The sequence below is a fragment of the Lachnellula hyalina genome, assembly GCF_007821495.1.
Source record: "Lachnellula hyalina strain CBS 185.66 chromosome Unknown contig00041, whole genome shotgun sequence".
Taxonomy (NCBI): domain Eukaryota; kingdom Fungi; phylum Ascomycota; class Leotiomycetes; order Helotiales; family Lachnaceae; genus Lachnellula; species Lachnellula hyalina.
Window position 1 is genome coordinate 99,441 of NW_022157155.1, and position 22,067 is coordinate 121,507.

General features: G+C 47.7%; 9 protein-coding genes across 9 annotated transcripts; 5 read left to right on the forward strand and 4 right to left on the reverse strand.

The window, feature by feature from the left end:
• Positions 1-859: 859 nt before the first annotated feature.
• rga8 (Rho-GTPase-activating protein) lies at positions 860-3,623 on the reverse strand (the record flags this gene model as incomplete). Its single annotated transcript, XM_031148070.1, has 4 exons — positions 860-1,803; positions 1,850-3,278; positions 3,327-3,508; positions 3,566-3,623. 4 exons carry the CDS (start codon positions 3,621-3,623, stop codon positions 860-862), a joined length of 2,613 nt encoding a protein of 870 aa, XP_031006600.1.
• Positions 3,624-4,189: 566 nt separating this feature from the next.
• Positions 4,190-5,393, forward strand: sirJ (Dipeptidase; the record flags this gene model as incomplete). Its single annotated transcript, XM_031148071.1, has 3 exons — positions 4,190-4,514; positions 4,569-4,781; positions 4,873-5,393. 3 exons carry the CDS (start codon positions 4,190-4,192, stop codon positions 5,391-5,393), a joined length of 1,059 nt encoding a protein of 352 aa, XP_031006601.1.
• A 20-nt stretch (positions 5,394-5,413) lies between these two features.
• On the forward strand, positions 5,414-5,824 carry tcpJ (Dipeptidase; the record flags this gene model as incomplete). The annotated part of the gene is made up of 1 exon (XM_031148072.1): positions 5,414-5,824. The coding sequence occupies one exon, from the start codon at positions 5,414-5,416 to the stop codon at positions 5,822-5,824; it is 411 nt and encodes a 136-aa protein (XP_031006594.1).
• An 83-nt stretch (positions 5,825-5,907) lies between these two features.
• dhd1 (putative D-xylose 1-dehydrogenase (NADP(+))) lies at positions 5,908-7,137 on the reverse strand (the record flags this gene model as incomplete). Its single annotated transcript, XM_031148073.1, has 3 exons — positions 5,908-6,581; positions 6,682-7,041; positions 7,095-7,137. The coding sequence occupies 3 exons, from the start codon at positions 7,135-7,137 to the stop codon at positions 5,908-5,910; spliced, it is 1,077 nt and encodes a 358-aa protein (XP_031006595.1).
• A 778-nt stretch (positions 7,138-7,915) lies between these two features.
• LAC12_3 (Lactose permease) lies at positions 7,916-9,580 on the reverse strand (the record flags this gene model as incomplete). Its single annotated transcript, XM_031148074.1, has 3 exons — positions 7,916-9,322; positions 9,379-9,477; positions 9,533-9,580. 3 exons carry the CDS (start codon positions 9,578-9,580, stop codon positions 7,916-7,918), a joined length of 1,554 nt encoding a protein of 517 aa, XP_031006634.1.
• A 1,095-nt stretch (positions 9,581-10,675) lies between these two features.
• Positions 10,676-11,899, reverse strand: iolG (Inositol 2-dehydrogenase; the record flags this gene model as incomplete). The annotated part of the gene is made up of 3 exons (XM_031148075.1): positions 10,676-11,033; positions 11,085-11,364; positions 11,413-11,899. The coding sequence occupies 3 exons, from the start codon at positions 11,897-11,899 to the stop codon at positions 10,676-10,678; spliced, it is 1,125 nt and encodes a 374-aa protein (XP_031006635.1).
• A 1,065-nt stretch (positions 11,900-12,964) lies between these two features.
• Positions 12,965-18,152, forward strand: bglI_0 (putative beta-glucosidase I; the record flags this gene model as incomplete). Its single annotated transcript, XM_031148076.1, has 10 exons — positions 12,965-13,552; positions 13,659-14,026; positions 14,071-14,448; positions 14,508-14,730; positions 15,330-15,408; positions 15,465-15,580; positions 15,632-16,122; positions 16,180-16,495; positions 16,546-17,271; positions 17,343-18,152. The coding sequence occupies 10 exons, from the start codon at positions 12,965-12,967 to the stop codon at positions 18,150-18,152; spliced, it is 4,095 nt and encodes a 1,364-aa protein (XP_031006636.1).
• Positions 18,153-18,530: 378 nt separating this feature from the next.
• On the forward strand, positions 18,531-19,526 carry af470 (Monooxygenase; the record flags this gene model as incomplete). Its single annotated transcript, XM_031148077.1, has 3 exons — positions 18,531-18,952; positions 19,014-19,354; positions 19,414-19,526. The coding sequence occupies 3 exons, from the start codon at positions 18,531-18,533 to the stop codon at positions 19,524-19,526; spliced, it is 876 nt and encodes a 291-aa protein (XP_031006644.1).
• A 910-nt stretch (positions 19,527-20,436) lies between these two features.
• ADH2_0 (alcohol dehydrogenase) lies at positions 20,437-21,870 on the forward strand (the record flags this gene model as incomplete). The annotated part of the gene is made up of 7 exons (XM_031148078.1): positions 20,437-20,539; positions 20,589-20,882; positions 20,967-21,082; positions 21,132-21,202; positions 21,252-21,514; positions 21,572-21,696; positions 21,757-21,870. 7 exons carry the CDS (start codon positions 20,437-20,439, stop codon positions 21,868-21,870), a joined length of 1,086 nt encoding a protein of 361 aa, XP_031006637.1.
• Between the last annotated feature and the right edge of the window lie 197 nt (positions 21,871-22,067).

Here is a 22,067-nt window from a genome sequence, read left to right on the forward strand (position 1 = left end):
ATATACGGTTGTGATATTGTCGCTGTCGGGAATTGGGTAGGCGGTGAGGTAGGTAGAGTTGCAGGGAGTAATATCTACGTGTATTTCCGTGACGTTGGTGTCGGGGTAGACGACGAGGAGTGAGGCGTTGCCACCTGCTTCTAGCATGCCGAGCTCACCCTCGAAACTATAATCGGAGGTATAGTACCAAATGTTGCCGTCACCTTGGACGGGACCACAGGATATCGACGCAGCGCGTGAAAGGGCCGCGAAGGGGAGGAGCAAGGGCAAGAGTGAGGAACGCATTGCTAAATGGAAAGGGAAATGGAAATGAGTGGAATAGGAATGATGGATTTGAGAAAGAGTGAAATGGGATATATCCTTGTACTAGCCTCGAGTTACGGCTGTGCGGGGAATTAACGATCGACATGGCGCTAGATTCAGGCACTTGCCGATCTCTACGTCGAACTCCCTGTTTGAAGCCAGTTTCCTATTCTGAGCAGCTCATGCGATCCCAAAGCAGTTAGGCTAGGGGGTATGCACCATAAGAGGCAACTCCACTTCGTACAGACGTACCTCCCGTATACAATCACATGGGCTTAAGCCTAGAAACTAAAAGCTGATAACAAGTACAGAAACGACTAGAGCATTTGTTAGTCCCTGCAATAAGTAAGCAACAGTGATTGCATATATCAAGAGAGAAAATTGCCACTTAGCAACAGGGTACGTGAAAATCACATATTATTCCTTTTAAAATTGTTCGTCTCCTGTGGATAGAAAGCATCAATCTCGCAAAGGGTATCATGCATCGCATTCGTATTCGACATTAGAACCCCTGGCTCTATCATACATAAATACACATCTCATCCATCATCCTCCTTCAATCATCCATCGGCTTGTCCGTCAAACTAACGCCCATACGTCCGCCATCACTCCCTACACTGTTCCTTTTCGACTGATCCACGCTCATGCGCCCAAGACCTACGGGCTTACGACCCCGAGCCGCACCAGCAGGCGCTGCTCTGCCCAGACTGTTGCGCTTCTCAACTCCAATTTCACCTAAGCCGTCATCCATGCCAGGGATATAGGTAGCACTAGTGTGAGGAGTGTCTGAAGCGCCGTTTGTGACATTTTGCAGAGGAGCTGCTGCTTCTTTAGTGGGTTCAGTTGTGGTTGGTGTGCCCTGCTCGCTCGGAACCTCGAGACTCATTCTCGCTGCCGCTGTTTGTGTTATACCTCTGGTATTCCTCGGATGGTCAGAGGAAGTGGGTGAAGCGATCGGAAAGCGAGTCTCTGGTCCACCAGAGCTGCGATCTCTGCGATGGCCGCGAGGAGATGGGGCGGGGCTTGTGGCTCTATTCCGCCCAGCTGCTGCGATGGCACGAGCACGGGCTTCCATGTTGGCTTTCCTGTTGCTCTCATCGCTGCTAACAGCACGTGGTCGGGTGTCCACACTGATGCTGTGGGTGAGCGAGGAGGCGCGCTTAAGTTCGGAGAAGATGGCGACTTTGTGGGCAAAAAGGTCGCGAATTAATCGGTAGGAGTATTTCTCCTCCATGGTCATTGAGGTTTCCGTCTTGGGGCGGAGAATGCAAGGACCTAAGGCGCTGGCAAGAGCTGCGACATAGGTTTCATCAGCAGATGTCAGTTCGATGAGTCTGGTGAAATGTGTCATTAGTGCGTCAAGTGTCGCAATATTAGCAAGACGTAGTTGGCTGAGGGTATTCTGGATCACAGAGATCCGTGCGGAATCGGTAGACTCGGATGCTGGAGTCGAGTAAATGGTTTTCATAATTTCGTAAACGTGTGAAGATACTAGGGAATCTATACCTGGTTAGCTAATACTGGGAGAGAGACGGGACAAACATACCTGGAAGTTCTAGCAAATACAATTTCAAAACGCTTGCAATGATGGGAATTTCATACGGCTCCAATGTTTCAAGATTAAAAGGCTTTCCGGTGTTGAGTGCATCTCGTACCCTGTGGGTCTGGGCAAGTGGGACTTCAACAAGCCAGACGCTTCTACGAGCCTCATCTCCTTCGAGGTCAGGGTAGCGGTTATCGAGGAATGTGAGAATCGTGGTGATAATAACAGGAACGCGCTTTCTGTCAGCACGTGCTCGTGCTTCAAGATCAACACCAAAGGTCTGCTCATCGGCGGAGTTGTAGTAGTTCTCGTAAACTACAACCTTAGGCGCGAACCCACCAGTGCGGTAATTCTCCAGCAGGTATCGGAGATCTCCATTTGGCTGAACGGTCTCTTGATAGAGCATCATGTTGTCCACGGTTGACTGCAGGCTTGGGATGACGTTGCTGATAGTGCCTGAGAAATCCAAGATAATGGTCTTCATGGCCTTTAGTCTGTCAAGCTCACAGCGCTCGAGGTACTTCAAGTGTTCGATGATAGCTTCTTCCAACTGGCATCGGTACAAATCCAACCTTCGGACTCCAGCCTTGTATCTCTCGTCAGCCTCACCTGCCTCCCTTCGAAGACGGTCGCCGGGGGTCTCGTTAGGGTGTTGGTTGTTCAACGGATTCCATCCTGCCAGGTACTCGCTGACGCTACCCACAACAGGAGAATCAATGCTGTCCGTGTTTGAGGCCATTGAGAATGTACGACCCAAAGCGACTTTCTTCTCGGGGATCCCAGTCAATTGGAATGATTTTGGCTTCCATTGATAGAACATCTTGGAGCTGTTAGCAAAGATATTGCCAACACTGCCTGGCTGTCTGAGGAATCCATGTGTAATCAAATCCTGTCCAATCCGCTCTGCGTGGCTGACGCTGGTTGCACCCATGTAATGTTGCAAGTATTCCACGATATCTGCACCCGACGAAGTATTTTGGTATGTGCCGAGAATAGGAACCTTCGTCTCTCCAAGTTTGACTGTTTGCAGAATATGTGTCAGGATTTTCTTGACTTGTTCGGGTTGGTAGACCACATCGGCGATTTCGATTGGTTCTTCCTCTTCGGCTTCTTTATCCTGAACTTTGATCTCAGGAATCTTTCCCTTCGGACTAGTCTCAGGGTCTTGGAAAGCCAGCTTATTCTCCTCCTCGATATCTTCTACTAGCCGGCATTTGTTAAAGTAGTGACTGCGTAGCTTCTTGACCGACTCTGCCTGCTTGTCGTGTAGCTTTATCCGAGCTTGCAAGTCGTCTTGGGAATTTTGGATTCGTGATTCATGAGCATCGCACCATCTCGTGAAGGGTGCCACAACGAGGTCTCGGATGCCTTGTGCAATCTTGCGGTGATTCTTGGCGGCCTCTTCCATCTCTGTCCGCACCCCGTCATATGCCTATGAACTGTTAGCGTTTGCCCACCTTGCCCCAATAATAGTTGCTACCTTTCGCACACTTGCTCCATCGTCGCGGGAGAAGCCACCAGGTATTCTGTCCGTCGCAGGTCCAATCTCACCCAGGCGCATTCCATAGACCTCTTCTGCCTCAGCTCGCATACGCGCAATTGTCAGGATTTGCTGATTCTCTGCCACGCCTTGCTGTAGCTTGCCAAATAGTACGCCGAGTCCTGCGTGAATCAATCAGCACTCATATCTACAGGTTCTCCCATTTTCTGCCAACTTACCTCCAGCATAGTCGCCAGACGACCAGAAGGAATCTGCGAAGCCAGGCATGATTGACATGTATATGTGTCCGTATGTAGGTTCGAGGAGTGATGATGTCGTAGACTCGTGATTGGCAGAAGTCGTGAGACAGGTAGATTAAGAGGCCTTCGTTACGAGTGACTAGCTGCTGGCTGGTCTTTGTTGTTTTCCTCTCCTTCTCTCCTTCCTTCAGCTGGGATCCGTGCAGCTTATTTGGGCCCCTGAGAAAAATAGACTATGCGAGAAAAGGGGTGCTGGGACGCGCGTGGGTGTATTTAACGTAGACTGCAGGCGCAGAAAAGGAGCGAAATTTGAAGATGAAGGCATTCACAGTTTGGACATATAAAGGGATCGTTTTTTCTTTCTTTGCCAGCAAGGAATTCAGAATTGCAAGGTGACGCGCGACGATCGGTCGTCCCTGCCCTGCCCCGTTCGCTGTCGGCAGGCAAAATCTAAAAATACCGTAAATAGCTAGCGCGCCAAGTGTCAGAATACGGGGTGGTTACGGTGTATAGAAATAGTCACGTGGTGTATGATTGACTAATCAACGAGGGGCAGCTTTCAACGTCTAACCATCGAGCAAGTGAGTATATCTTCATCCAAGCATGGGTTATTATTACACAGAAGAGGATCCCCTCTTACCAAGAGATACGCGAGCACCAGAGATCCATGGCTCTCGCCCTCAAAGCATCAAGGAGGGTCACGTACCCGCAGAGACTACCAACCAGCTTTCCAATAAAGCTGACGAGCTCTATATTAGCCGACCAAACTACATCAATCATTCTATCTTCATGATCATATTTCTATGCATATTCTCCCTGGGCCTTTGGAGCGTTCCGAACTTCAAAGATATCTTTGGGGACATAAGGCCCGGACCTCAAACCATAGAGCAGCGGGTCAACAAGATCTTGACTGATACTCCTCTTATTGGTATATCTGCATTTTCCCAATGTTTTATATGCCTCCAAATCTAATACTTTTTAGATGGTCACAATGATCTAGCAATATTAATAAGATTTTTACATAATAATCAAATCTACGATGAAAACTTCACCAAGCCTTTTGAAGAGGGCGGGATGTATGCTCAGGTGGATTTACCACGTTTAAAGGAAGGGAAGAATGGAGGAGCCTTCTGGAGCGCTTTTGTTCCATGTCCCAGCAATGGGTCAGATTTCTCTGATGAGAACTATGCTGAAGGTATTACCCTTCTCACATGTCTCGGACATTTACGGGATTACTAACATTGAGACACAATTTACTCCCTTGTTTATCTGCTAATTCTTATCAGCCGTTGCCTTCACTCTCTCCCAAATAGACGTTCTCACTCGTCTCCGCGCCGCCTACCCCGCTCACTTCTCACTCCCCCCAAACAGCAGCACCGCTCTCTCAGCCTTCGAAGCCGGCCAACTCATCTCCCCACTCGCAATAGAAGGCCTGCACCAAATCGGCAACTCCATCTCCAACCTCCGGCACTACCACTCCCTTGGCGTTCGCTACGCAACACTCACCCACAATTGCCACAACATCTACGCCGACGCCGCCATTGTCGAAGACGCCAATGGGCACTCTGTAGCATCAAATCCGCTTCACGGAGGCGTAAGCAAGGCTGGTAAAGCGCTGATCCATGAGATGAACCGCATAGGAATGATCGTCGACCTCGCACACGTAAGCCAGGATACCATGCGGGACGTTCTAGGTGGCTCTCCAGACTGGGACGCAGTCTCGCGCCGCCTATCTACTCGCACTCGTCCGCCCACGCCATTTGTCCTCACCCGCGCAACGTGCCAGATGATATCTTACAACTTGTAAAAAAGAAGAAGAGTCTCGTGATGGTCAATTTTAGCCCTGATTTCGTTTCGTGTACTGCGAATGATTCGCCGTCTGGAATCCCGGATTTCTATCCCCAGAACTCGACGTTGAAGCAGGTGGTGAGACATATTATGCATATCGGCGAGGAGATTGGGTATGATTACGTGGGGTTGGGCAGTGATTTTGATGGTATTCCTAGTACCCCCGAAGGACTGGAGGATGTGAGTAAGTTCCCGGATTTGGTGGCTGAGCTTTTGAAGCAGGGCGTTAGTGATGGGGATGCGGGGAAGATTGTGGGTGGGAATCTATTAAGGGTTTGGGGGGCGGTAGACCAGGTTGCGGAGGAGTTGCAGAAGAAAGGGGAGAAGCCGTTGGAGGATAAATTACCAAATTTGTTGCCGGAGGGGATTGGTGCTTGGAGGGAGTTGTGAGTAAAGATGTATAGCAGCAAATGAAGTTGTCCCGGAACATTAGTTCAAGCAATGCTAATCTAAAATTCTGTCTAGCTACTTACTCAGTCATCTTGCGGATACCTCAAACCATTTGTCTTTCTAATACTATCCATAACACTCATCATCCTAATCGACTCTTTCAAAGGTATAACCAGACTCTCCTTCCTTCCACTTCTCAAATCCTCAGCTATAGCGTCTGCTTCAAAATAAAACCCCTTCGCCACCCCTTCTTTCGGAAAGTCTATCCTCTTCTCATCCTGGCCCTTCAATCTCACAACCAAGAACGCCGGGTTACTAGCCGCTCTCCCCCCGATAGAAATAGATCCCTTCTCTCCCTCAATACGGCAGAACTCCGTCGCTCCCTGGAACCGATTCGTGCTAGTGAGGATCGCCTGACATCCCACATCCTTGTAATTCAAAATCACGGTACTCGTCTCGTCCACGCCATTCTTGATCGTCATGCTACTAGTCATCTCCGGGCTCGGGGATCCAGCTGCAATGTGCTGCGGATGGGAGTCTAGAATCAAAGTCGCCCACGTGAGGGTATAGATTCCAATATCAAGCAGCACGCCTGCACCAAGCGCCGGATCCGCTGTACGTGCATTGGCGGGGAGGCTCGAGAAGGGCATGTCCAAGGCGAAGTCGACGAAGACACGGCCTAGAGATCCCAAGACCTGGTCTTCATGGAGCAGCTTTTGCAGAGCAGCCACAAGCGGATTGAAGCGCGTCCAGACTCCTATAACAAAAAAATGTCAGATCAATCATTGCTTGATTACAAAATTGTATTTGTATTGTATGAGAAGAATGGGATGGGTGGGATTTTAAAGTTATCGTACCTTCCATGAGATATACGCCTTTCTTTCTCGCAGCCTCAACCAAGACCTGCGTATCCCGCGCGTTCATCGTCATTGGTTTCTCACACAACACATGTTTCCCAGCCGCAATAGCATCCAATGCATTCTGTAAATGGAAAACATGGGGCGTCCCAATATACACAACATCTACCTCGGGATCGCTGTACACCCCTGCGTAAGATGCGTAGACAGCTGGCTTTTCCCCTGGGCAATGAGACGAGGCGAAGTTCGCGCCCTTATCGATGCTGGACGATCCAATGGCGCGGATCAGGTGTTTTGTTGGTGGGGAGGCCCGCGGGACCATGAGATCTTGCACAAACCAGGACGAGATGAGTCCGCATCCTGAAAGGGTTTTTGTTAGTGTTATTTCCAAAACCTGGGCTGCTCAAGCATACCAACGATACCCCATCTCAGGGTTGGAACCTCAATTGACCCCATTGTAGAATGTGAGGTGTCAACAAATGACCTGATTCTTTTGTTTTTTTTAATATACCGGATGTTCAAAATATATTACTGGTGCAGGAAGTTGTGTTAGTAGCCAGGAAGAAAAATGCAATTAGGGTAGAAGTGAGAGCTCAAAATTGCTACTTTTTGTATCCAGAGGAGTAATTAACATCTTTATGATGGAAATGATCTTAAATCCAAGAATGGTAAGAGGGGTCCCGCCCCACATTATCCGCATCGGTGCGGTCTCCCCCACAGTTCATCTTTTTGGAGACTCCGGGACTCCGCGAACCGCAAAAGCAGAGGGTGCATGACGGTGAACTAGTGGACGCTAGCAATATCTTGACTCAATAATACTTCGTGTACTTCTGTTTCATCAAATATGTACGAGGCTAAAGGGATTCATATTTCATTGTCACCGATACTTAGAAATATTGATATTTGTAATCGTGGGTATGTACGAAGTATGCATGTCACCATGTCGAAGAATGCCTTGTAGAAAAGGCATTACGGATTCGACAAGCCACGTGAACCACTCTTCAACTAGAGACTAGGTAAGCTCTTGTGGAATATTGACACTTAACAGTTTGTGAGAAATTAAGATTGCAAGTCAGATTGGGCTGCCATTAATGAACAGGTTTTTAGTACAGTATTAATTATTTTAGTCCCATCACAAAAGAACTTTTACAACCACACTTAACAATCTTTTCACAAAACAAGAGGTCGTGGTAATATTTTTGGTTGAATAGAATAGTTCATCGCCTGGATGAACCTAGCCCTCAATCTCTGTTACTTGCTTTTTATTGGCAATATGGGCATCCACGGACTCCAAAACCTTGTCGGGATTCACAATCTTTGCATCCTCCCCATCAAAAACAACCGCAATTTCCTCAAGACTGTAGCCCCTCGTCTCAGGATACGTGAACCACACTGTGATGCAGATAAAGACCAGGATGACAACATATACAATGTAGTATTTCCAGGCAATGGCGGCAAGCGCAATCGGATTGACGAACAGATTGAAGAAGAGCGCAAAATAGGTTGCTGCGTGGGTGAGGACAATACCGCGAGATCGAAGCTGGTAAGGCCAGATTTCAACGGGGTAGGACGCGATGAGCGGCGTGAAAGCTATGTCGTAGAAGAAATAATAGACGAAGAGCATAGGCACCACAGCAATACCGACACCAGAATGTTTGGTTTCTGCGTAGCTGCCTGCCAAGCCAGTAATGATAATATAGCAGATGAGCATACCGACGGAGGAGGTGATGAACAAAAATCTCCGACCCAGTTTGTCGACCAGTCCCGCAGCTGTCACAGCTGCTATGAGGTTGAACACTTGAAGGAAGCCATTGATGAGTGTCTGATTGGTGGTGGATGCAATTCCAACAGTTTTCAGCACCGAGACAAGGTAGTAGGAGACAATACCAACACCGTTCCACTGGGCAAAGATTCCGAGTGTTAATCCAACGAAAGTTCGGTGTCGATTGCCCTTGGTTCGGAGCATGTCCATATAGCTTGCCTGCTCGTGGAACTCTTTTTCGAGCCTCAGAGCCGATTCGATCTCTGCAACTTCAAACGCTACGAGTGGTGAGTTCTCATCACCACCAGCATGGTGTTTGACCAGGATAGCACGAGCTTCTTCAGTTCGACCCCGGGCAATGAGGAAACGCGGGGACTCTGGGGCAGCGATAGCGATGGAGACGATAAGGATTGGAATCGCGGATTGTAGGAGAGAAGGTATCCGCCATGCCCAGCTGCTGTCCATATTCCGCGTACCGAATGTGACCCAGGCCGAAAGAGTCGAACCAACATAGTACAGGGTTTGGAAAATAGCTGTGACGATACCACGATGGGTTGGATAGGCCGTCTCGCCCACGAGCATGGGTATCGCGCCGAAAAAGGCAGAACTCATACCGACAAATAATCGAGATACAATAAACATCTCTCTGCTACGCGCGCCCGTTTGTAGACCGGTTCCGAGAAATATGAAGCAGCAGCCAAGGTAAACGCTGTATTTTCGACCCCATCTCTGAGCGACGATGGACATGAATGGATAGGCTGCAAAGCCGCCAATTGCTTGTGTGGCATTGATAAGACCTAGATAAGCTCCTTTTGGGTGATGCATGAATGTTTGCCATGGCGTCAGAGCCTGAAGACCATTCATCATTGAGTTGTCATACTACAAGAGGTTAGCTGCTATGATTCCAGCTTGTATTGTGATCGGATAGGTCCTACCCCAATTGTGCTCGAGAAGAGCATGCACCCAAACAGCATGAGGTTGAGCTTCAGCAAATGAGGGGTTTTGTACCACGGTTTGGTCATTACGGGAAGCACCTGTAAAGACGGTGAGCACTGAGTCAACAACCTAGAGAGGATAGGAAGGACTTACGGATGCCAAATCGACCCCGACCACATTTGTATCTCCAGAGACACCCATATTGAAGTTATTGGGTTGAACGAGAAGGTTGAATGTTCTGCAGCCTCGGTTATGCCCAATCGTTCTTGATAGACCGGCAACTGAATGAAACTCGACCTGATACCCTGAGAAGGGTTTGTGGATGGGAAATGCCCCTGACTTATATGTAAAACATAGGAGCTATGAAGGTTGACGTGAAAGCCATCGTAGTCTCCTAGAAAAGATGTGTGGGGAACTCCACGTGCCTTTTCTACTACGAGACACTTTTCTGGGGGTTGAGATTGCGGAGACCGGGTTCACGGGACACCTTCCTGGGGTGCATTTTGCGGGGTGGCTCTCCCCATTGTATTGGCCGAACAGCTCCGGCGCGCAATCTGGATACGGATTTGGGTCTGGGCTGCGCGCCACAATGCGATATTCCGCGGCGCTACCACCATGCTACTATATCGAGTATATGTTCTCGGTAAAGCGTCCGATACTCCCCGGCGCTATGCAATAATACTTCGTAAACAAGCAGCGCGTTAGACGCGTACTCGTGACCTATTGACCTAAAAACCAAGCAAGACCTTTCAGCTCAAGTCTTTGGTGCCTGCCTCAAGAAAGTACACTAATCGCGGAGTATGTCTTAGATTTCAATGTTCCAGAATGCTATCGGCAACGAGAACCGGCAAAGGCTGTGATGGCCATGTGCAAATGGAACATAATCAACTTAATATACTGGCCCGAATGCGGTCTAAAAAACGCACGTGCGCTTTAAGCTTTCTTTGCGATGATACAAATCTAAGTTGGTTATAATTCGAGGCTAAACTATATAGAAACATTACTATGATATCAGAGCCACTTAGTATTATAAGAAAGCTATATTTTTCAAAATTGTTTCGAGAGTTTACAGCTGTTGCATAATAGAGTAAACGGTAATGTCAAATTCATATAATTAACTTTACTTCTGACATGTCTGATTCGGTCTGATTAAATAAATAGCATAATAACTTATCGGTCTCACATTTCAATGGTAAAAACATGAACTCTTTATAGCTTCTTATTGTAACTCTAAGGTATTTTCCAACAGTTCATATCTACAGTGCAAACTTAAACCAGGAGCTGTTCGTCAACTCTCTACTTTTCCAGTTTAGAAAATCCTGCCTGCATGATCATTCCAAAGATCTCCAAGTCCTTCTTGGCATCGGCTGCTGTGGTCTTGTGGGCTTTGCCTTCCGTTGCCATTGCATACAGTTCAAAAAGTTCTAATGTGTAGGCATCCTCATACGTTTTCCTAATAATACTCTCCTTGTATGTACCGTCAACATTCTCGGAAATGTGGAGCGTGACTGGAAGCCCTTTTACGTAAGGTGTATCATACTGTACACGAATAGTCTTTTTTGGCGTGTATATTTCGATATGCGCGTCGAATCGTGGAACTTGGTCCATACCAGATTCGTAAGAAACTGCAAAACCTTCATATTGAAAAAGAACACTGTTTTACGATCAGCTTGCTATAGGTGTACCAGTAGAAAGGTCTACTTACTTCCAGAATGGAAAATTATATGCCACGCCCCTCACTGAAGTTGGCATACCCAAAACCTCTCGCATGGCTGACAAGTCGTGAGTTCCGAGACCACCTAGAATGCGCCAGAAGCGTTTTGATTGCTCCGTTTGCGTGACACCACACTCCTTTTCCAATGCTTGAGTCATGAGTTCCGTACCACGAGTTGTCATATCTTGGGTATCCTCAGGCTTGAAGTCAGAGAACTTCTTGGGAAAAGTCCCAGATTGATCGACAAAGGTTGAGTTTGGTCCGATGATGTCTGTTTTGTAAGCTTTTTGTATTTAAAACATGGTGGAATGTCTCTCACCTCGTACTCGAGCATAGAGTATCTTGTCAACCCCCCCAACCTCCTCGATAGCATCCAAAAACGCTGCAGCGTAGCGTCTCATATAGCCTACAAAAACTTTGCCTTTTGACTTTTGCTCGGCTGCAATGATTGCATCTCCATCGCGAACATTGACACTAGCAGGCTTTTCCAGCATCACGTGTTTATCGTGCTCCAGTGCAATGATGGTATGAGCTGCATGGTATTCATTGGAGTTGGCAATGAAAACAACATCGACATCTGGAGATGCGCATAACTCCTTTATATCACGTGTTGTTCCCGGTGTTTTGCCAGCAACTTTTGTTTTGCAATGTTGCAAAGCATTGGAAGACACATCGCACAGATATGTAACTTGAAAGTAATCCGACATATGTCCCAGAGTTGGGATATGTATCGTTTGACAGACTTCTCCGCATCCAACAATTCCTACGCCCAGAATCTTCGTGGGAACTGGCTTGGAAGAAGCCATGGTAAATGATGTGGGAATGGTGTGGTTATATTCGTGGACAAGCAAGATGGCAAAAAAGAAGAAGACGAGAATGAAGTCACCAACTATGTGTGTTTCGTGGTGGTTGTGTCGGGTTTAAGTATAAGATGTTTTGAGGGTGAGTTGCAAGAAGGATTCATGACAAGTTTGAATGGCTTACTTCACGCGGACAAAATGATACCAGATGAGAAGGAATCTACTTTTCTGATTTGGACTCCTGCATTCCCCGGTTGAAATGCCTAGATCCATACATAGAAGTGATGGTCATGTGATTGAAATTCGGCTCCTGACGCCGCTAAATTCGGGATCACTAGAAAATGGGGGAATGGGGAGCCTCCATCAAGTGTCAATACTCCGCGACTCCGCGGCGCTCCACCAACCAGGCGAGCCAGGTAACCACACACACTCGCATTGCTGCCAATACCAAGTACCTTAGAGGAAGCATATGGAGACTCCGCAAATCGCTATTACTATTACCTAGCTCGCTCGACCCTTCAGAAGCGCGCTAAGCCGTTTGGCGACTCACGCTTTGAGACAACGTTAAGTTGTGGAGCACCAGTATCTCTGGAGAACCATGTCAAGCCACAATGGTCCTCCCGCAAAGAGGCAGTTGTATCCCTTTCCTACCACTAATGATAATGGAATTACCAGTACAGGAGCTCATGTGGCTGCCCCCAGACCCCACGCTCTATTGAGTTCGGAGGTGGCGGCCCATCCATCAAAAGCTCTCCAAGACGATATCCAACCTTGCCAGGATGACTTAGACCTATCCCCCAATGCTGTGCCTCGGAAAGTAAAGCGGGCAAGAACTGAGGTTACTCGATCTTCAATGTCGTATCCACGGAAAAGAGCTGTCAGGGCTTGCCAGCTTTGTCGTACAAGGAAGACGAAATGTAACAATATCCGTCCAATATGTGGTGCTTGCAACCAAATAGACGCAACATGCATCTATGAAGATAGCTCGGATCATTCATCGTAGGTGTGCTCCAAGCTGTGGTAGCTTCGATCCCTGACTGTTTCTCCAGATTTGACCCCGCGAGCCTGATGATGCTGGATCGCCTAAACCAAATCATTGATATTCTGCACACCTCTGCAGTGCCTGGCGCTCTTCTGCAACAGCAATCATCAGAAGCCTTCAATACAAGCCATCATGGACAAGATGAGAGTATCTGGGATGAAGTTTCTTCCATTTCCGCGGGCTTTCAAAGAGCTCAAGAGTCTCAGATGAAGGACAATGAATACACCCCAGCTATAAGCCAACATATTTCCTCGCAAAACGCGACGATATCTGTAGGAGATCTATCATCGACAGATTACTTGCGTATTCCTCCTTGCGCGACAAGCACCAGCGGTATCTTACAGTGGCCAGTCTTTGAAGCTGAATTCCCACTCAACTGTCTAAATACTAGCTTTGTTCCATCATATGATGAACAAGCCGAGCACTCAGAAATAAACAGCGTTCGGTCCTCTGCCGCTGGATTTGGTATTCAGGAAGAAGAAATTGAGGGTTTGGTTGAAGACTTCCTTACATTTGTTCACATCAAGAATCCAATCCTACACCCTGACACCTTGCGGTCGTATGCACGGAAAGTGGCAGAGAATGGTCCCCAATGGGATTCTAAATCTTGCTTAGTGGTAAGTCGCAAATTTCATCCCCCCCTCTGCTTCGTAACAGTTCTCCCACTTCTATTGACTCTGGTTATGGTGGCAAGTCTCCGGCGTATGCTAACCATGATAAAAGTATCTTACATGCGCGCTGGGCTGCCTCGCTCAAGCTTTTGAGCTCAAAGGGTTTAGTCCTCTAGACCCATCAACCACACAGAAGCGCAACTCTGCTAGCCATGATAATCATAAGCTGCGCCGTGCGGCAGCTTACTATAATATCGCTCGAAAGCGGATAGGTCTGCTAGTACCATCTTTAATAACCGCTCACTGCGTCTTCTTTTCGGGAGTTTATCTGATGTATAATATGCAGCCGCTTCAGGCGTGGTATAACTTCTACCAGGCCGCTACTCTAACACACATGTGTCTCAAGTCAAGCGCATCTACAGATGAAAAAACTATCAGGCTAGAGCAGTGTCTTTATTGGTCATGCTTCAAATCCGAATGGTGAGTCAAATCCTAGCACCGCTGCTGGAGTATCATTGTAACAGCAACAGCGAGATGGGAGGAGAGCTATCGTTAGCTGTCTCAGCACTTGGTACTCTTGAATACCCCCATCTGTTCCCAACTCCGCCGAGCGTGCCTAGTTTGCCAACTGATCGCACGTCCCCTCATGCAGACACTGTCAGTGATTCATGCTCACCTGCTGTGTCGACCCCATACTCCCGACGAACAGACTCTTTGATCACGTATAATGAGGATCAAAGCTGGTATTACTATCTCACCGAGATTGCCCTGCGTCGTATCGGGAACCGCGTTTTGAACACCTTTTACAAAGATGGTTTCATGTCGTGGCTCAATCTATCCCCGCAAGCCATTTCTGGGATGATTAATATAGCCAAACAATTTGACGACGAGATCCTTCAAAGGTAACAACAGAGTTAATTTACAGTCTACACCAAATAATACTTTACTAACATGGTCCCAGAATAGACGGACTTCCGGATTCTCTGCGGTCTGATCACGCAGACATGAGCGCAAGCTCGCCTGGAGAACTTGCTCATGTCGTACGAGCACGAGTTGTTGAGATCCAAAACTGGTTGTGCCGGCCATTCCTATTCTATGCTATTCATAACCCGGCACATGACATTCTTCAAGAAGCGATTCGACCCTTTGTAGACAGAGCATTGCGATATGCTGTTCGTGTCATAGTGAGTGTCGCCCATCGGCATCGCCACCACGGGACCTGGTACGCGCTTCGCAGCGGTAAGTTCAACAAACATCACGGCCTGCAATTCAAGAGGCTTAAAGTCTGACTCAAGCCTAGGGACCACCGCCTGTTGTCTCATCATAGCCGCAGTACGATGTGGCCATATCACTCCCCCCGTAGAATGGGAATCCTTGATCTGCAGACACATATCGACTCTAAAGTATTGGGAATCAGAAGCAGCTGATCTTGCTAATGCGAGGTTGATTTTGGAGCGCCTGCTTAATAACTCAAGGACAGACCGAAGTTGAATGCGAGCATCTCATACCCCGCCCCGCTACAGTTTTACAAACGAAACTAGACATGCTAAGCAAGTAGTGGGGGCCCAGGATCCCAGCGCGGAGTGCCGGAAAAACGTGATGGGGACTACTAGTATTGCCCCACCTATATCCGCTTTAAGAGCCACCCCTCAATGAGACTAAGCCCCACAAGCCTCACTCCTCTACCAACAGTGTTCCTTGATTCAACAATATATATTCGAGAAAAGGTCACCACGTTGAAGTTGAGATTCCAAAGTTTGCATCTTTTCTATTTGTCAACTAGCGAAAAAACATGGCATCTATTGATGTTGAAGACGTCCTGTCGAAGTTGACTACGAGAGAGAAAGTGGAGCTTCTATCTGGTTCGTAAAACGATACTCCTCTAATCGCATCCAACATTTGAATAACCGTCTCACAGGGACCGACTTTTGGCATACTAAGGCATTCCCCAAATACGGAGTACCCTCACTGCGGCTATCAGATGGCCCAAATGGTGTTCGCGGGCAGCGAAACTTCTGTGGAACACCTGGAGCAGTGCGTGTTAACATTCCATTTGTTTTGCAATCTTACTGAAAATGACATAAGGTACTCCCCTGTGGCACAGCTCTTGGAGCGACATGGGATCAAGATCTTCTGTTCCGAGCCGGCAAATTGATGAGCGATGAGGGCAAGGCGAAGGGAGCACACGTGATCCTAGGGCCATGCATCAACATGCAACGAGGACCACTTGGTGGACGGGGATTTGAGTCAATCTCTGAAGACCCTGTTCTGTCCGGGCTTATCGCAGCCGCGCTGACTGCTGGGATACAAAGCGAAGGCTTGGTGGCTTGCATCAAACACTTCGTTTGCAATGATCAGGAACACAAAAGAAATACATATGATGCATTGATAACAGAGCGAGCCTTACGAGAGATCTACTTGCGACCTTTCCAAATAGCCGCGAGGGACTCGAAGCCGGGATGTTTTATGACTTCTTATAACAAAGTCAACGGCGTACATGTAAGTGAGAACAAGAAATTGTTACAAACAACTCTCAGGGATGAGTGGGGCTTCGATGGCGTCGTAATGAGTGACTGGTACTGCCCTATTTCACCTTAAATCTCACTACGAATAGATTAACTAATAGACACCAGGTTTGGTACTTACTCAACATCTGCAGCCGTAAATGCTGGGATGGATTTGGAGATGCCGGGTCCAACACGCTTCAGGGGTAACGCTTTAGGACACGCGATTTCGTGTGGCAAGGTCTCACTCGAAGTTTTGGATGACCGAGCCCGAGCAATGTTGAGTCTAGTAAATCGATGTGCTGCTTCAGGTGTCAAAGAAAGGGCAGAAGAGATAGAGCTCAATACCTCAGAGACCAGCTCGTTACTCCGCAAACTTGCCACCGACAGCACCGTGTTGCTGAAGAACGACAACAATCTCTTGCCCCTGTCAAAGTCCAAAACGGTAAGCTGATCAAATCTAAACTAAGACTCCCTTGATCTAATTCGGAGAAGATCGTGGTCATTGGACCCAATGCTAAGGTGTCTACGTTCTGTGGGGGTGGATCATCGGCCCTGGCACCATACTACGCGATCACTCCCTACGAGGGTATTGTCTCGAAGACAAATTGCAAAGAAGTTCCGTTTACAGTTGGAGCTTATTCACATAAGGAACTGCCGCTTTTAGGTCCCAGCCTGAGAACCGCAGACGGGCAAATTGGCGTCAGCTTCAGCGCTTATCTTGAACCACCGACTGTCGGCAACAGCCGGGAACGAGTTGACTACAAAATTGTGAAGAAGACTGATATGTTCATGTTTGACTACGTGTGCCCGAAAGATACAAAAGGTATCTGGTATGCAGACATTGAAGGGTCTCTGACCCCTGATATGGATGGCGACTTCGAGTTAGGTCTGTGTGTTTATGGAACGGCCAAATTATACGTGGACGGGAATTTGATCATCGATAATGAGTCAAAGCAAAGGCAAGGGACGGTGTTTTTTGGTAACGGTACTCTGGAAGAAATCGGTGAAATTTCAGTGAAAAAGGGACAAACGTACCACCTTAAAGTTGAGTACGCCAGCGCGGCAACAAATAAACTCGGAGGCGGCGGTGTTATACGATTTGGCGGTGGAGGCGTTCGGATTGGCGGAGCTTACAAAATCGACCCAATGGAAGAAATTAGCCGTGCCGTTGAGTTGGCAAAGAAGGCAGACCAAGTAGTCGTTTGCGCCGGTCTCAACGTAAGTTACGTTCTCATTCTCCTTTTACATCCCCTTTCATTTGACAAAGCTAAAATGTTGTACCTCCTTAGGCGGATTGGGAAGGTGAAGGCAATGATCGTCAAGACATGTTGCTCCCAGGGCATCTCAACACGCTTATATCTAGAGTCGCAAAGAGCAATCCTAACACGGCCATTGTCATCCAAGCAGGAAGTCCAGTGGAGATGCCGTGGATAGATGACGTCGCGTCCGTAATCCATGCCTGGTACGGCGGCAACGAGTGCGGAAATGCAATCGCGGACGTCCTCTTCGGCGATGTGAACCCCAGCGGCAAATTGTCTCTCAGCTTCCCTCGCCGTGTCAAAGACAACCCGACTTATTTGAATTTCCGTAGCGAGCGAGGCCGTACACTGTACGGCGAAGATGTTTATGTAGGCTACCGGTATTATGAGGCTGTGGACCAAGGGGTCCTCTTCCCGTTCGGCCATGGTCTGAGCTACACGACGTTCTCTTTTTCGGATTTGCACGTCACCAATGATCCAGCAACGGGTGTTCTGCGAGTATCTTGCTCGATTAAAAATACGGGCAGCGTATCGGGCGCCGAGGTCGCGCAGGTATATATCACACAACACAATCCGTCAATTCGCCGACCCGTCAAGGAATTGGTAGGTTTCAAAAAGGTTTTCTTACAGCCTGGCGAGGAGCAGGTCGTGACAATCGAGATGCAAACTAAGTATGCCGCGAGCTTTTGGGATGAACACCGAGATAAGTGGATTGTAGAAAAGGATAAGTATGATATTCTGGTTGGTAACTCTAGTGCTTTGGCCGCAGACTCTGGAGATGGGACTGTCTTGAAGGGAGGTTTCGAGGTGGATAAGACTTGGTGGTGGAAAGGTTTATAGACCTATAGATATCTTATTGAATCTTGAGAAAATACCTACAATTACCGGGTCGTACGAAAATTCGAGAGAAGGCTGAGATGATCATCTTGTAACCATATTTGTTCCCTGGAGGTCATGGTCATTCGTCAATTTCAGAGTTTTGTGAATTATCCATCTCTCAAATTTGTATGGAACAAGCTTTAACAATTACCCAGTGCATTGTTGAAGGCTCGGATTCAAGAACGGCCGGGAAGCAGGTTAAAAATAGGCACGGGAGGAAGAGCAAGGATCTCAAAGAGGCTAAAGCCAATCCACGGTAGGTAGGTAGTGATTCTACTAGAATCTCACCAACTCCTTCATTACATATCAGGTTCTTTTTATCTCTCATCAACAAATAAAATGACTTTCAAAGCTCTCTCACCAGAACCTTTTCTACAGCGTCCACTTTCTCAAGCAGCACGGGGCTGGCAATCGAAGTTACATCCCCTCCGCAGTAACAACGGCCGGAATCTCATTCACTCGCAATTTAGCATCTCAGATTGGCTCGTGATAGGTTCCTGCTTACAAGCTCTCATCATCCTCGTTTCTCCCTACTCGGTTGCCCACTCTTTGGCTCCTACGTTTGCTCTCGCAGCATACAAGATCATGAAGACGGTCTGTATCACGTGTCGCTTACATGCGAATCCTCATATGGACGGCGTCCGGATTGGTAGGACCACGGCCATCTTTCCGGCATCAGATGGGAGCTTTGATCGGAATAAGGGGGATACGTTTGGAGGTGAGGGCATTTGCGTGTTCCTACTATCGACGAAATGTAACCAGTATGTACAATCCACTCTGCAAGCCTCGAGGTTCCGAGTCGCCATTAATGATTGGCAACAGTCCGTTGGGTATGATGTACCCACCATTCAAGACTTTGTTAGACCATGGACGAGACATGTTCATAGAGCTTGATAAGAACCCAGCAGACTATGGCTTCCTCGGTCATTCTACATACGACAGCACTGAAGATATCACCAAACCCGTCAGCATGTCTATACTTTACTTCCGTTCCCTAGAACACGTTTACAAGTTCGCCCACTCGAAGATCCATCGTGCAGGTTGGGACTGGTTCACGAAGATGGGTGCAAATATAGATCAGGTATCGATTGGACACGAGGTTTACGATGTCCCGAAAGGGAAATGGGAAAACATCTATGTTAATGCTAAGCCCTACGGCTTTGGTATGTATTGCTGTCTCCTGTTGCTAGATATCTGGAATGCCCCTGCTAATATTTAGTAGCTGCAACATCCCATGCCATAAAGACAGATGGTGTCGAGAGACAATGGGTATGTCCACTGATTGACGCCAAGAAAATGGGAGGAAAACAGAGAATGGAGCCAATTAAAGGCTGAAGGTGGTAACACTGTAAGACCATAACGTTTACGCCATATCCTATGACCTACTCGCAACCATGTAAAGGGCATTTAGACTCTGTAACCACAGCTTCTTGATACCTCAAAGCAATTGATGCTCTTGAACTGACAGCCAGGTTCAAGTCTAGTCACGTGGGTGGGCGAGTAAACCGCCGTATTGAGGTGCCAATGTCTGTCTCCCTGAACAGAACGTCATTTGTACCCGACGTTCGCTAAATCCTCTTTAGATCTTCGAGAGGAATACTTGATTCGATCTGAGCTGGGCTGTCAATGAGCTAGGATTTTCTGTGCAACGTTTCCTGCAGCCGATGTAGGTAGCTGACGATCCACATCCTCTCCCCCTTGATCGACAAAAGTATCGGCAAAACATAGGTCACAGCTTGCCTCAAGATCTTTCGCTATGGTGTATGATTCCAAGACCTTACTAAATGGACAAGATGTGAAAAATACCTTCAAGCCGTCCTCACCGAGTCTAAGATAGCGTTTAGCCAAGACCAATCTGGCATACATGGCACACATGGAGATGAGAATCAAGCCCAATCAATACCAGAGGGGTAAAAGCAATCGAGATCCCTTATTGGATTGTGTAACAGGAGATAGATCTTCTCCGAGTACCTCTCAAGATGACATCGGGCGTCAACCCCGCAATGCAATACGACCCCGCATTGCTTATTACAACAAGTCTCTACGGCATAAAAAGAGTGACATATCTGCTACGACGCAGCTACTGATCATTTCATATTTGGCAAGTGTAACTGAATCTATTTTTGTGTGGCGATACAGTCAACTTCTTTTGCTCGCGCTTGTCTGGGACTTTTGTTTGCACATTGCTCGCTTATAACCTCCGCTATTTCTTCGATACGTTCATCCTCAATTTGATCTGGCCGAGATGGCATCACCTGAAATCCCAAAAACTTGCAAGGCAGGATGTGTCTCCAATAACGGGCCCGACTTTACTATTTCCATTGAAGACGTCCCAGTACCTGAACCTGGTCAGTCATGATCATCTGTATTCATCTCTCATGTAGCTTATATCAGCAGGACCCAATGAGCTCTTACTTCGTCTGAACGCAACGGGAGTCTGCTACTCTGACCTGCACTACATGATGGAAGACCTAGACATGCCGACTATGCGGCAATCTGCTATACTCTCCCCGGGTCATGAAGGAGCGGGAGTCGTTGTGAAAGTTGGACGCGATGTGAAGAGTTGGAAGGTGGGTGATAGAGGTGGAGTGAAGCCGATATGGGACGTCTGCGGAGATTGTGAGTTATGTTGGGACGGGACGCACGAGACATATTGTTCGAAGGCTGTCTTCACTGGTTTGGCTGTTCCTGGTAAGTTGAGGATTCTCTAATCGCGAATTGAAACATAGGAAATGAGAGAGGGAATTGAGCGTGGTAATATTGACTGGTTTGTAGGCACATATCAGCACTACATCACATCCCCGGCAAAATACACGACGAGGATTCCAGACAATGTTGATGACTTTACAGCTGGACCAATTATGTGCAGTGGCTCTACGATTCATACCAGTGTGAGCTCTCAAGCACCCTTCTCAATTACATGAATTGACGTCTCTTTAGCTTGTGGCTTCTCAGCTGAAAGCTGGTAATTGGGCTGTGTTTCCTGGAGGGGGAGGTGGAGTAGGCCACATGTGAGTTCACCTATAGCTTCAAATGAAATCCTGCAGTCTGACGATCTAGGGGCATACAACTTGCGCGAGCAATGGGTATGAGAGTCATTGCCATCGATGGGGGAGAACAGAAGCGCGCTCTGTGTCTTGACACTCTCGGCGCTGAGGCTTTCATCGATTTTACGCAGGTCAAAGACGTTGCCGCCGAGGTAGTCCGCATCACCGACGGAAAGGGTGCCCACGGTATCTTTGTAACTGCTGGTAACAAAGCTGCGTATGAGAGTGCGCCGAGAATGGCGAGAATTGGGGGCAAGGTCATGTGTATCGGACTCGGTAAGTTGGGCCTGCGGATTTTTCTCAGCGAGTATACCATAACTGATGACTTCGAAGCTCCTAGTGGGACTGCAACTGTTTGTGCTGAGCCAGGCTGGTTCATCTTCAAGAATCTCCACGTTATTGGAACGATGGTGGGCTCGACGAAAGATACTGATGCAGCGCTGGATTTCGCTGCTCGAGTAAGTGGATTCTCATTCAAATCTCGACTTGACAGCAGTCACAGCACTAATGTGGTCCAGGGGTTATTGAAACCTATATATGAGAAATTCCCGATTAGCAAGCTCCCAGATGCAGTTCAGAAATTGAGGGATGGAAAGGTAGCTGGTAGATGTGTTGTGGATTTCAATTCATAGCCAGCAGACGAATTTCGTATTTGTTTTCGCAAGTGAGTTCTACATGATGGGAGGATGAAAGTCCAGAGCTTTTAATTCATGATGATTTCGAATAGACGGGGTTATCAAGCACTTGTAAACCTCGTTGTCTTCGTGGGGTATTGGGGTACCGAAGACGTTCCCCGAGGCTATAATTCCAAACTCCGTATCTTCATACC